General features: G+C 41.7%; 1 protein-coding gene across 1 annotated transcript in view; it reads left to right on the top strand.

The window, feature by feature from the left end:
• The window catches only part of fgf7 (fibroblast growth factor 7), a 29581-nt gene extending 20531 nt beyond the window's left edge, over window positions 1–9050 (top strand). The window contains exons 3-4 of the mRNA XM_064985695.1: window positions 7941–8047; window positions 8394–9050. Of these exons, the coding sequence (XP_064841767.1) occupies window positions 7941–8047; window positions 8394–8609 (323 nt within the window). The 3' untranslated portion in view covers window positions 8610–9050. The remainder of the gene's footprint in view (window positions 1–7940; window positions 8048–8393) is intronic.
• The last annotated feature ends 4692 nt before the right edge of the window (window positions 9051–13742 follow it).

Here is a 13742-nt window from a genome sequence, read left to right as displayed (position 1 = left end):
ATCATTAACTTTAAGGGACATGGGCAGCTGTGAGGAGGAGGGTTTATTCTCCAGGTCTTTAACCGTTTTCCAGAACTTCTTGGGGTTAGACCCACAGAGAGAGAACTGCTCCTTAAAGTAACTAACTTTGGCCTTCCGGATAGCCTGAGTGTACTTATTTCTCATTTGCCTGAACGAGAGCCAGTCAGTATAAGGGCACAAGGTGAGACCCAGTTGCAGACATGGGAGGCAGATGGTTTGAGTATTTGATATATATTAGTAATCCAAAAGGGGTAGGGAAGAGAATGGTCGTGGACAAGCAAAAGGTCCAAACCAGTTCAGAGTCCAGGCGGTACAGCATGGCAGACAGGCTCAAGGTCAGGGCGGGCAGAATGATCAGGCAGGTGGGTACAGAGTCCAGGCGGTACAGCGTGGCAGGCAGGCTCAAGGTCAGGGCGGGCAGAATGATCAGGCAGGTGGGTACAGAGTCCAGGCGGTACAGCGTGGCAGGCAGGCTCAAGGTCAGGGCGGGCAGAATGATCAGCAAGGTGGGTACAGAGTCCAGAAAACAGGCAAGGGTCAAAACCGGGAGGACTAGCAAAAGTGAATAGAAAAGGCAGGCGCACCGGAAGAACACTCTGGTTGAATTGGAACATAAGACACCTCGAAGGGGTGGAGACAAGCACAAGACAGGTGAAACAGATCAGAGTGTGACAGCCAGCCTGAGTATGCGTGTGCCAAGCCTTTTGCCAAATGCAATTCTTAAGGTGGAGTAAATCTGCAAGATCACGGTCGAACCAGGGGCTGAACCTGTTTTTAATTATCATTTTCTTTATGGAGGTGTGTTTGTTGACAATACCACTGAAAATATCAAAAAAGAAGGTCCTAGCATCTTCGACAGAGGGGATCAAGCGGATTCTACACCAATTTACAGAGGTCAGTTCATGAAGGAAGGCTTGCTCCTCTTGGTGTTAGGGGGCGCTATTTAAATTTTTGGATGAAAAACGTTCCCGTTTTAAACAAGATATTTTGTCACGAAAAGATGCTCGACTATGCATATAATTGACAGCTTTGGATAGAAAACACTCTAACGTTTCCAAAACTGCAAAGATATTGTCTGTGAGTGCAACAAAACTGATGTTACAGGCGAAACCCAGATAAAATTCCAACCAGGAAGTGCCGCATTTTTTGAAACCGCCCCATGCCAATGACTCCTTATATCGCTGTGAATGAGCTACGAATGAGCTTACGTTTTCTACGTATTCCCCAAGGTGTCTACAGCATTGTGACGTCTTTTTGTGCATTTCCGCTGAAGAATAGCCGTAAGGGACCATACTTAGCAAGTGGTCACATGGTGTCTCCTGCAGAAAATCCTGCGTAAAATACTGAGGTAGACATTTTTCCTATCGCTTCTTATGAGAAACCACTATCCTCGACGGATATATTATCAAATATATATGTTAAAAACACCTTGAGGATTGATCCTAAACAACGTTTGCCGTGTTTCTGTCGATATTATGGAGCTAATTTGGAAAAAAGTTTGGTGTTGTAGTGGTAGCATTTTCCGGTCGATTTCTCAGCCAAGCGTGATGAACAAACGGGAGCTATTTCGCCTACAAAAATAATATTTTTGGAAAAAAGGAATATTTGCTTTAACTGGGAGTCTGGGAGTCTCCTGAGTGAAAACATCCGAAGTTCTTCAAAGGTAAATTATTTAATTTGGTTGCTTTTCTTATTTTCGTGCAAATGTTGCCTGCTGCCAGCAGAGCCTAGCATAGCATTATGCCATGATAAACTTACACAAATGCTTGTCTAGCATTGGCTGAAACGCATATTTTGAAAATCTGAGATGACAGTGTGATTAACAAAAGGCTAAGCTTGTGTTTGAGATTTTCATGAATAGGTAAAGTTTCTAGGGGTATTTATGTCCGCAGCGTTATGCTAATTCGTTTGAGGCTATGATTACACTCCCGGATCCGGGATTGCTAGTCGCAAGAAGTTTTTTACGTTTTTTAGCAAGTGTCTTTGACAAATCAAGACATGTTGTTTCACTAAGCAGCCATTACGAACACAGGCTGTAAAACAGTGATCACTAAGGTCATTAAAGAAAACATCAGACTGATGAGGATAACATCAAGAAGAGTAGCTTTTTCTGGGTGTTTGGAGTCATACCTTGTGGGATTGGTAATAATCTGATAAAGATTTAGGGAGTCCCATTGCTTTAGGACTTGGTCAGGTGGTTTAAGCATGTCCTAGTTTAGGTCAGGAGGACAAATTCAGACTTAGTGTAAGGGGCCATGAGAGAGCTTAGGGCAGGTAGGGTACAGGCCAGTGTTGATGGAGGACGATTAGCGCCCAGCAACAGACAACAAAGAGCTATTTGAAAGTGTAATACTTAAAACCAGCAAATCAAATAGTTTGGGGACAGACTTGGTGGAGACAACCGAGCACTGAAGGTGATCCTTGGTAAAGATTGCCACTCCCCCAACTTTGGAAGATCTGTCTCTCCCAAAAAGGTTATAAACAGAAAGGTTAACATCAGTATTCAAAACACTCTTTCTTAACCACATCTCAGTAATGACCAACACATCTGGATTGGAGCTGTGAACCCACACTTTCAATTGATCCATTTTAGGTAGTAAGCTTCTAGTGTTAGCGTGCAGAAAACCCAGGCTTTTACGAGAGCAGAAATCAGTGATGAAGATATCAGAGCACAAGTCAGAATTGGGGCTAGCAACTGTAGATGTCATCAACAGTAATACAATCAAGGCACGGCATAGAACAGGGAGAGCTCTGCAGTGCTGATTTATGACATCTTTATGACAATTTGTTTTTATGTATAATGACTTGTAAGTTCAGAGTCATTCGCCCCTACAGTGCCTGTGTGCTGGAGTCGAGAGAAAGCTCGGGAGAGAGGGTACCTGTACCAGACAGGGGGAGACAACATGGCAGACGGGGAACAGATCGCCAGGTGGAATCCAAGCAGCAGTGCAGCAGGCAACGGGAGTAGGTGTCACACCCACTTGGGAGAAGCTTTTATTTCTGGAGGCAGATTTATTTTCAAGGCCTCTGGGTTTGGGTGGGGTAGCCTTTCGAAGCCTTTGAGACATTTGATTGGCTCAAAGGCTCAGACACCTCTCGCTTCACATGTCACTGATAATTGAAGTTGTATCTCTTTGTCCTAGCAAGCTTGATAGCTTTCAGTCCTTATAAAGTAAAATATATAATTGAAATGTATTTGTCTTCTTGGCTTTTGAAAGTAAAAACCAGCTTCAGAGAGAATTACTCACTGAGTTCCAGGTTGGATGGTATTTTCAGGTTTCTGTTTGTTTCCCAGAGCATTTGCTGTATAGTTTGGTAATAATAATCCTTGGGTGTAGGAAGCATTCCAGGTAATTCTGTCCAAAATCAGGTTGTAGGGTTGGAGTTTTGATTTGGAGTGAAGGTTAAGTTGTTTAGGGTAGCATCCTGTATCTGTCCCTGCCAAAAAATCTAAGTTTGGCTAACTCTAAATCTATCAATATTTTAAAAACATACTGAAAACGTGGGAGCTCAGCTGCCTATGACCTCTCTCTCTCTCTCTCTCTCTCTCTCTCTCTCTCTCTCTCTCTCTCTGTGTGCTACATAAAATAATCTAAAATGCATTTAGCATTGAGGATGTACTGCAGTTGTTTTCATAAAATGTTTCTGCCTAACATGATTGACCTGAGCTGCTCACTGAACCAGCACACAGGCACTGGTGTTAAAGAGTCTAGTTGTCTGGTTTCTTTGACACATCTCACAGCGTGCAGCGCTGTTACAAACACTGCCAAATGGGTATTATGACACCTCCACTGTGGGGCTGTATTGGTTCCTTAAAACTTATTTGGGATAGGGGGCAGTATTTTCACTTTCCGATTAAAAGCGTGCCCAAAGTAAACTGCCTGTTTCTCAGGCCCAGAAGCTAGAATATGCATATATATATGTCCTCCCAAATTGCAGTTCCTAGGGCTTCCACTAGATGTCAACAGTCTTTAGAAAGAGTTTCAGGCTCGTTTTTGGAAAAATGATCCAGAAATTGTAGTTTTTCTAGGTGGCTCCCATTTTGGCTGTAGTGTTTCCAAGCACGTGGAAGAAAGCGCGTTCTTTCTTATTTATCTCCGGTAATGAACATACTATACTCCGTCTTAAATTGTATAGTTTATTTGCATATTAGGATACCTATGGTTTGATAATAAACATTGTTTGACTTGTTTTGTAAAAGTTTATTAGGAACGTTTGGGATTCATTTTGTATGCATTTTGATGGAGGGAAACTGGATGGACTATTGACTGAAGCACGCCAGCTAAACTGAATTTTTATGGATATAAAGAAGGACATTATCGAACAAAATACCATTTGTGATGTAACTGGGACATTTTGGAGTGCATACAGAAGAAGATCATCAAAGGTAAGGCATATTTCTGACTTTCATGTCGCACCTGCCTGGTTGAAATGTTTTTCATGTGTTGGTATGCGGGGCGCTGTCCTCAGATAATCGCATGGTTTGCTTTCGCCGTAAAGCCTTTTTGAAATCTGACACGGCGGCTGGATTAACAAGTTAAGCTTTATTTTGATGTAATTACACTTGTGATTTTATGAAAGTTAAATATTTATAGTAATTTAATTTGAATTTGGTGCTCTGCAATTTCACCGGATGTTGTCGAGGTGTCCCGTTAGTGGCACGCCTTTCCCAAACTTAATGATGCTTGGTCATCTGTGATCATTATCTCTGAGATAGATGAACCAGAAGAGAGAGAGTTTTTGATAAACACAATGTCACTTTGAGAGTTATATTACTGTTGTCTGGGCCTGACACACACGCACGCGCACACGCACGCACACACACACACACACACACACACACACACACACACACACACACACACACACACACACACACACACACACACACACACACACACACACACACACACACACACACACACACACACACACACAGAGATGTTACTCTGGAACCACACACTCGCTATCACAACTGTGTTTTATTAACATATTAGTCCTTGGTTGGACCTGACAGCATTTGTTTTGCTACGATATATACTAGACACCATCTGATCTTCATGTTTAATGAACCAGTAATTTGGAAAATGAATTGTTATGCCCCCTTTTCAAAAGAAAAACACTATATTATTGTAGCTTTTTACTCCTGTAATAAAACATCAAACGTATGCATGTGTAAAAAAATGAAGTATTGCTATAGCTCGGCATCGATCTAGTATCTCAGGGAAATGAGCTGATTGCTGTAGCATCCATCCAAGTTCTTTGTGTAAATCCAGACATAAAAAAATTATGAAGGTTTAGAAACGTGAGATTTTATGAGATTTGACAGATTGATAAATCTAGTCTACGATCCTAGTCAGTTGTTCGGTTTCACAGAGAAAGAGAGTGTTTTGTTTATCATATACTATCTATAATATATTTAAAAGCGTATAAATTATTGTGATATGTAAAGTTGACTTTAACAATTGAATAAGAGTTAAACAACTTATTTGAATAGTTGTAAATAAATCACATCAACTTTATATCTGAGTATCCCGTGAGATATCTAAATGATGTTGTTAATCTCAGCGGTGCTCCATGGACATAAAGCAAACCAACAAGCTAAAAGGTTTTTTTGGAGAGTGAGAGAGAGTGAGAGAGAGAGTTGAGGCATAGATCTGAAGACTGAGGCTGGGATTGGGGCTGGCGCAGAGGTTGGGGCTGAGGATGGGGCTGGGGTGTAGCGTGCAAAGTGCAGGAGAGTAGGTTGTTTTCAGTCCTGGGGGAGCATGCCTAATCTGCCTCCCATATGTGGCATGGCATGAAGCTGTGGTTTAGTAATGGCCACCCAGAGAAGAGACAGGAGGGCCTGCCTGGATAAATTCAGTACATCCAGAGACCAACCTAACCGCAGTCTGATTAACCACGAAGACCTTCCTGTTAGATTTATGAAAATGATCACTAAGAAGAGGAGAGGAACGCTTGACTGGGATTGGCTATTAGGTCTCTATGGTCTCATACCTACTATCTGTCCTGACTGGGACTCTGATAGGTCCACTGTGATGGTCCTCGTCATGTGATTATTACATCATTATATATATTTAAATACTGTGGTAGTCTCTTATATCAGTACTGTGATTGATAGGTATATATTGTGGGCATTGATATATTTGACAGTCTTCTGTAGTATTTAGATATTTGTCCTGTGATTGTTGGGTTTATAGGTACAGTATGTCCTCTGTGATTGTTGCTCAAAGGGTATATACAGTCCCTAGGGAAAGTCTACACATCAAAAATCCCTTTTTAGATTGAATTTTAAGGCAGCAAAATCTGAAAACTGTGCAAGGAGTGTGTAGACTTTCACTCAGCAGTGTATACTATATACACTGCTCACTAAAATAACACATCCTAGATCTGAATGAATGAAATATTCTTATTAAATACTTTTTTCTTTAAATAGTTTAATGTGCTGACAACAAAATCACACAAAAATTATCAATGGAAATGAAATGTATCAACCCATGGAGGTCTGGATTTGGAGTCACACTCAAAATTAAAGTGGAAAACTACACTACAGGCTGATCCAACTTTGATGTAATGTCCTTAAAACAAGTCAAAATGAGGCTCAGTAGTGTGTGTGGCCTCCACGTGCCTGTATGACCTCCCTACAACGCCTGGGCATGCTCCTGATGAGGTGGCGGATGGTCTCCTGAGGGATCTCCTCCCAGACCTGGACTAAAGCATCCGCCAACTCCTGGACAGTCTGTGGTGCAACGTGGCGTTGGTGGATGGAGCGAGACATAATGTCCCAGGCCAGTCCATAGCATCAATGCCTTACTCTTGCAGGAACTGCTGACACACTCCAGCCACATGAGGTCTAGCATTGTCTTGCATTAGGAGTAACCCAGGGCCAACCGCACCAGCATATGGTCTCACAAGGGGTCTGAGGATCTCATCTCGGTACCTAAGGGCAGTCAGGCTACCTCTGGCGAGCACATGGAGGGCTGTGCGGCCCCCAAAGAAATGCCACCCCACACCATGACTGACCCACCGCCAAACCGGTCATGCTGGAGGATGTTGCAGGCAGCAGAACGTTCTCCACGGCGTCTCCAGACTCTGTCACGTCTGTCACATGTGCTCAGTGTGAACCTGCTTTCATCTGTGAAGAGCACAGGGCGCCAGTGGCGAATTTGCCAATCTTGGGTGTTCTCTGGCAAATGCCAAACGTCCTGCACGGTGTTGGGCTGAAAGCACAACCCCCACCTGTGGACGTCGGGCCCTCATACCACCCTGATGGAGTCTGTTTCTGACCGTTTGAGCAGACACATGCACATTTGTGGCCTGCTGGAGGTCATTTTGCAGGGCTCTGGCAGTGCTCCTCCTGCTCCTCCTTGCACAAAGGCGGAGGTAGCGGTCCTGCTGCTGGGTTGTTGCCCTCCTACGGCCTCCTCCACGTCTCCTGATGTACTGGCCTGTCTCCTGGTAGTGTCTCCATGCTCTGGACACTACGCTGACAGACACAGCAAACCTTCTTGCCATAGCTCGCATTGATGTTCCATCCTGGATGAGCTGCACTACCTGAGCCACTTGTGTGGGTTGTAGACTCCGTCTCATGCTACCACTAGAGTGAAAGCACCACCAGCATTCAAAAGTGACCAAAACATCAGCCAGGAAGCATAGGAACTGAGAAGTGGTCTGTGGTCACCACCTGCAGAACCACTCCTTTATTGGGGGTGTCTTGCTAATTGCCTATAATTTCCACCTGTTGTTTATTCCATTTGCACAACAGCATGTGAAATGTATTGTCAATCAGTGTTGCTTCCTAAGTGGACAGTTTGATTTCATAGAAGTGTGATTGACTTGGAGTTACATTGTGTTGTTTAAGTGTTCCCTTTATTTTTTTGAGCAGTGTATAAATATCTGCCCTCTGTCTCCTATAGGTATCCTGGAGGTCCGTACGGTGTCCGAGGGAGGAGTGTTAGCTATCAAAGGAGTGAAAAGTCAGTACTATATCTCCATGAACAGGACTGGCCTGCTGCAAGGCAAGGTAATTAACTAAACTACCTTCTCTCTGCTGGACAGGGTTGGAATGCACTACTGTACAGTGCCTTGTGTTTTAGGTTATTGTCCTGCTGAAAGATTAATTCATCTCCCAGTGTCTGGTGGAAATCAGACCGAACCAGGTTTTCTTTTATGATTTTGCCCGTTCTTAGCTCCATTCCATTTATTTTTTATCTTGAAAAACTCCCCACCCCTTAACAATTACAAGCATACCCATAACATGATGCATATATAAATAGGAGAAACATAAGCAAGTTAAAAAAATAATAATAATGTTTGTAACCCTCTTCACGCCTAATATCGTCCCATTTTGTGTCCTTATTTATTTACAGAAAATCTACAATGAGGACTGCAATTTCAAGGAGATTTTCCTAGAAAACTACTTCAACGCTTACTCGTCTGTTAAGTCGAGTAGAGACGGCAAGGAGATGTTCATTGCTCTGTCTCAAAAGGGCAGACCGCTGAGAGGGAAGAAGACCAGGAGGGAACACATCGCCTCCCACTTCATTCCCATGAAATGCAGAGAGGAGGAGAGGACTGGCGTCTGAGAGAAGGAGACTGAAAAAGGAAGAGGTGACTGGAGCCTGAGAGGAAGAGAGGACTGAAAGAAGAGAGGAGGAGAGGACTGAAAGAGGAAAGGACTGAAAGAGGAGAGGAAAGGACTGAAAAAGGAGGAGAGGACTGAAAGAGGAAAGAACTGAAAGAGGAGAGGAGAGGACTGAAAAAGGAGGAGAGGACTGAAAGAGGAGAGGAGAGGTCTGAAAGAGAAAAGGAGAGGACTGAAATAGGAGAGAACTGAAATAGGAGAGAACTGAAAGAGGAGAGGACTGAAAGAGGAGACGACTGAAAGAGGAGAGGAGAGATCTGAAAGAGGAGAGGACTGAAAGAAGAGAGGAGAGGTCTGAAAGAAGAAAGGAGAGGTCTGAAAGAGGAAATGAGAGGTCTGAAAGAGGAGAGGAGAGGACTGAAAGAAGTGAGGACTGAAAGAGGAGAGGAGAAAGAGAGGAGACTGAAATAAGAGAGGAGGAGAAAGAGGAGAGAGGAGAGGAGAGGAGATGACTGAAAGAACTGAAAGAGGAGGACTGAAAGAGGAGAGGAGAGGTCTGAAAGAGGAAAGGAGAGGACTGAAAGAGGAGAGGAGAGGACTGAAAGAGGAGAGGAGAGGACTGAAAGAGGAGAGGAGAGGACTGAAAGAGGAGAGGACTGAAAGAGGAGAGGAGAGGACTGACAAAGGAGAGGAGAGGACTGACAAAGGAGAGGACTGAAAGAGGAGAGGAGAGGTCTGAAAGAAGAGAGGACTGAAAGGGGAGAGGAGAGGACTGAAAGAGGAGGAGAGGAGAATAGAACTGAAAGAGGAGAGCAGGAGAGGACTGAAAGAAGAGAGTAGAGGACTGAAAGAAGAGAGTAGAGGACTGAAAGAAGAGAGGACTGAAAGAGAAGAGGAGAGGTCTGAAAGAGGAAAGGAGAGGTCTGAAAGAGGAAAGGAGAGGTCTGAAAGAGGAGAGGAGAGGTCTGAAAGAGGAGAGGACTGAAAGAGGAGAGGAGAGGAGAGGACTGAAAGAGGAGAGGAGAGGACTGAAAGAGGAGAGGACTGAAAGAGGAGAGGACTGAAAAAGGAGAGGAGAGGACTGAAAGAGGAGAGGAGAGGACTGAAAGAAGAGAGGAGAGGACTGACAAAGGAGAGGAGAGTTCTGAAAGAGGAGAGGAGAGGTCTGAAAGAAGAGAGGAGAGGACTGAAAGAGGAGGAGAGGAGAATAGAACTGAAAGAGGAGGAGAGCAGGAGAGGACTGAAAGAGGAGAGGAGAGGACTGAAAGAAGAGAGGAGAGGACTGAAAGAAGAGAGGACTGAAAGAGAAGAGGAGAGGACTGAAATAAGAGAGGACTGAAAGAGGAGAGGAGAGGACTGAAAGAAGAGAAGACTGAAAGAGGAGAGGAGAGGACTGAAATAAGAGAGGACTGAAAGAGGAGAGGAGAATAGGACTGAAAGAGGAGGAGAGGAGAATAGAACTGAAAGAGGAGGAGAGCAGGAGAGGACTGAAAGAGGAGAGGGGAGAAATGGGGCTTTAAAGGAGGAGAAGGGAGGATTGGCCTGAGAGCTGAGAGGACTGAGAGAGCAGAAAAGACAGAACAGAAAGGACTGAAGCTGTGACGTCTGGATGAAGAGACCCATGTTGGGATTCTTGGACGTTGTGATGGCTGAGCTGCAGATCTTTGTTGTATAATTTCATATAATCTACCACTTCAGTCACGTGATACTGGCTGTGAAACACAGAGAAAATACAACTACTCATCATGATCAACAACGCCACTCTCCTGGCTGGTACAATGTAAATAAGTTCTGTAGTTACTTATCCTTTCATGTGCCAAGGTTTTTAGTGTAAAACTGATGCACGGTCCTCCTCAGTAGTGCAAATGTTAAAGGTCCAATGCAGCTGTTCTGAGTAACAATTAAGTACCTTACTGTGATTGATTTCAATAAAAATTGTGAAAAAGAAACAACACTTGCTTCTTAGCAAAGAGCAAGTTTCTCAAGCAAGAATTTAGCTAGGACAGTATGTGAGTGGTCTGAGTGGGGAGGGGAAAACTGAAAACTAGCTGTTTGGCAGAGAGATTTGAAACCCCTCTATCTTATTGGTGATGTCAACAGGCAGGCCAAAACTCCATCCCACCAAAACAGGCTGAAAGGTCATGCAGTTTTCTCAAACAGCTCTTACACTAAAAGGGAATTATCATCATTTTCACAATTTCACAGTATTATTCCAACCTCACTATGTGGAAATATATTTTAAAAATATACATAAAATATATAAAACAACAGGTAGTGGTCAATAATACTAACAATATCCTTGATTTGGATGAAGTCAAGCACTCTGTTTCAGCATGCATACTGGTTGTTCTGGGATAAATGCAATACAGGGAAAGGAATAAGAAAAGGGATGTTTGAGAACATTTATAATAAAACTGTTCCTACTGACTGAATTCTCCAGGCAATATGTCAAAATGTAATGTCAAACAAAGTAAGCTGATCAGTCACTTACTTTACTCAAGAAAAGTATCATTATTAATAATAGTTGTACTATTATACTAGTTTGACTTCCCTTATTATAATGGCTAATAGTGTAATGAATATAGGAGAAGTAATAAAATACAGTTGGTATTTACCTGGAATTTGCAAAAACAAACAGCTGGTTATAATTTGTATTATTATGGGTGGTTCGAGCCCTGAATGCTGATTGTCTGAGAAACGTGGTATATCACCGGTATATCACCGGTTTACTGCTCTAATTCCATTGGTAACCAGATCATAAGAGCAATAAGGCACCTCAGTGGTTTGTGGTATATGGCCAATATACATTTACATTTAAGTCATTTGGCAGACGCTCTTATCCAGACGGTGTTGCTTCATGCATAACAGCCCTTAGCCGTGGTCATATACCACACCCCCTTGGGACTTATTGCTTCATTATAGACTACTTAATCAATCAAGAAAATTGTAAACGATGTGATATCAAATGGCACCTATTGTAGTGCTCCATGTTTCATTTCATCCCAAACATTCTAAGAGCTAGTTACTGAGTAATAATGATTTGTTTCCATGTTATGTTTAAGAGCTAGTTACTGAGTAATAATGATTTGTTTCCATGTTATGTTTAAGAGCTAGTAACTGAGTAATAATGATTTGTTTCAATGTTATGTTTAAAAAGATGTAATGTAATGTAAGTAAATAGTAGGTAGAAAGCAGACGGTAAAATAAAGTGTAACTAAACGTAGTACAATAAGCAAACAGTTCCATATACATATTAACAGGTATGAACTGTCAGCAGAGAACAACCAAAGCAAAAACTCAGTTGGCTTGACGTTGGATCAATGTAAAGACAGACAGCAAGCTGGACTTGTCTTTTCACTGTACAAGTGTTCAAAGCATACCATATATATATATACACACATACATACATACATACATACATACATACATACATACATACATACATACATACATACATACATACATACATACATACATACATACATACATACATTACATACATACATACATACATACATATACATACACAGTATATACAGTATATTGATAAATATGTACGAACTAAAATACATATGTAATTACATGTGACAGCTGCTCATTGACTCCCAATTAATTTACTAAGGTTTGATAATGACTGTGTACCAAATGGCACTGTATTTCCTACATATATAAAATAATGTACTTTGTGGGATAAATAAAGTATTTTTAATGTAATAAAAAGTAGTGCACTATTTAGGGAATAGGGTACCATGTGGGACGCAGATTTAACAATGCAAGAGTGTAACGCTGATGATGCTGATGAAGTTAGCAATGATATCTGGATTAAAGTACAGAGAGACCAGAACACACAGCGTGTTAAATGTGTATGTATTACTGTATGCCTTGATCTTACTCCACTATAATGAATGATTATATCAATTGTTAGCGTTGATCTCTTCTATGCACCTGACGTGTTAAATGGTATTTTTTTAAACTTTGACATGAGGATTGTATCCCAACTAGCACCCTATTCTATATATAGTGCACTACTTTTGACTGGAGCCCTATGGACCCTGGTTAAAAGTAGTGCACTACTCAGACAATAGGGTGCCATTTGGGACGTATACAGGCTTTTTTTCTGTTGAGACATTCCATGTTCTGCCAGATACCATAATGCTTTACTACGGTATTGTTGGTCTCACTAAGGAACTGAAGTGAACTGCAGCAACATACCAGAGGCTTCATTTAACCACTTCATTCCTTTAATCTCTTCTGTTTGGGATGTTCCTGAAGCACATCACATATACCGTATTCGTTATCTCACGACCTACAGAAAGACCTTTTAAATAACGTTTTAACAACCTTTTAAAGACGTTCACTCTGTCTGCACAGTTACAACTAAACTGCAAAATCTCCATACTGGCCTATAACTTTTGTGTTATTATCCATTGTTGTAAGTTATTATTTGTGTTATTTATATAAAAACCAAAGATGAGTTATTATGGGTTGTTTGGAGTGTAAATTATTTATTTTTTAAGATGTGTTTTTCTGCAGCATCTTTGGGGACATAAACCATGCTCTCATTCTGCCACACCCATAAAACTCTCTGGCCAGGAGTGTGAGCAGAGGATTCGGTTTGAACCAGAGAAACAACAACCTATCACCTGCCAACAACACATTTGAGGAACAGCAAAATACAAGACATTCAGAGAATAACTGAACAGCAAAATACAAGACATTCAGAGAATAACTGAACAGCAAAATACAAGACATTCAGAGAATAACTGAACAGCAAAATACAAGACATTCAGAGAATAACTGAACAGCAAAATACAAGACATTCAGAGAATAACTGAACAGCAAAATACAAGACATTCAGAGAATAACTGAACAGCAAAATACAAGACATTTAGAGAATAACTGAACCGCAAAATACAAGACATTCAGAGAATAACTGAACCGCAAAATACAAGACATTCTAGGAATAACTGAACCGCAAAATACAAGACATTCAGAGAATAACTGAACAGCAAAATACAAGACATTCAGAGAATAACTGAGCAGCAAAATACAAGACATTCTAGGAATAACTGAGCAGCAAAATACAAGACATTCAGAGAATAACTGAACGTCAAAATACAAGACATTCAGAGAA

This window comes from Oncorhynchus masou, chromosome 2 (assembly GCF_036934945.1).
Source record: "Oncorhynchus masou masou isolate Uvic2021 chromosome 2, UVic_Omas_1.1, whole genome shotgun sequence".
Lineage (NCBI taxonomy): Eukaryota > Metazoa > Chordata > Actinopteri > Salmoniformes > Salmonidae > Oncorhynchus > Oncorhynchus masou.
This window is presented reverse-complemented; position numbering and strand designations above follow the sequence as displayed.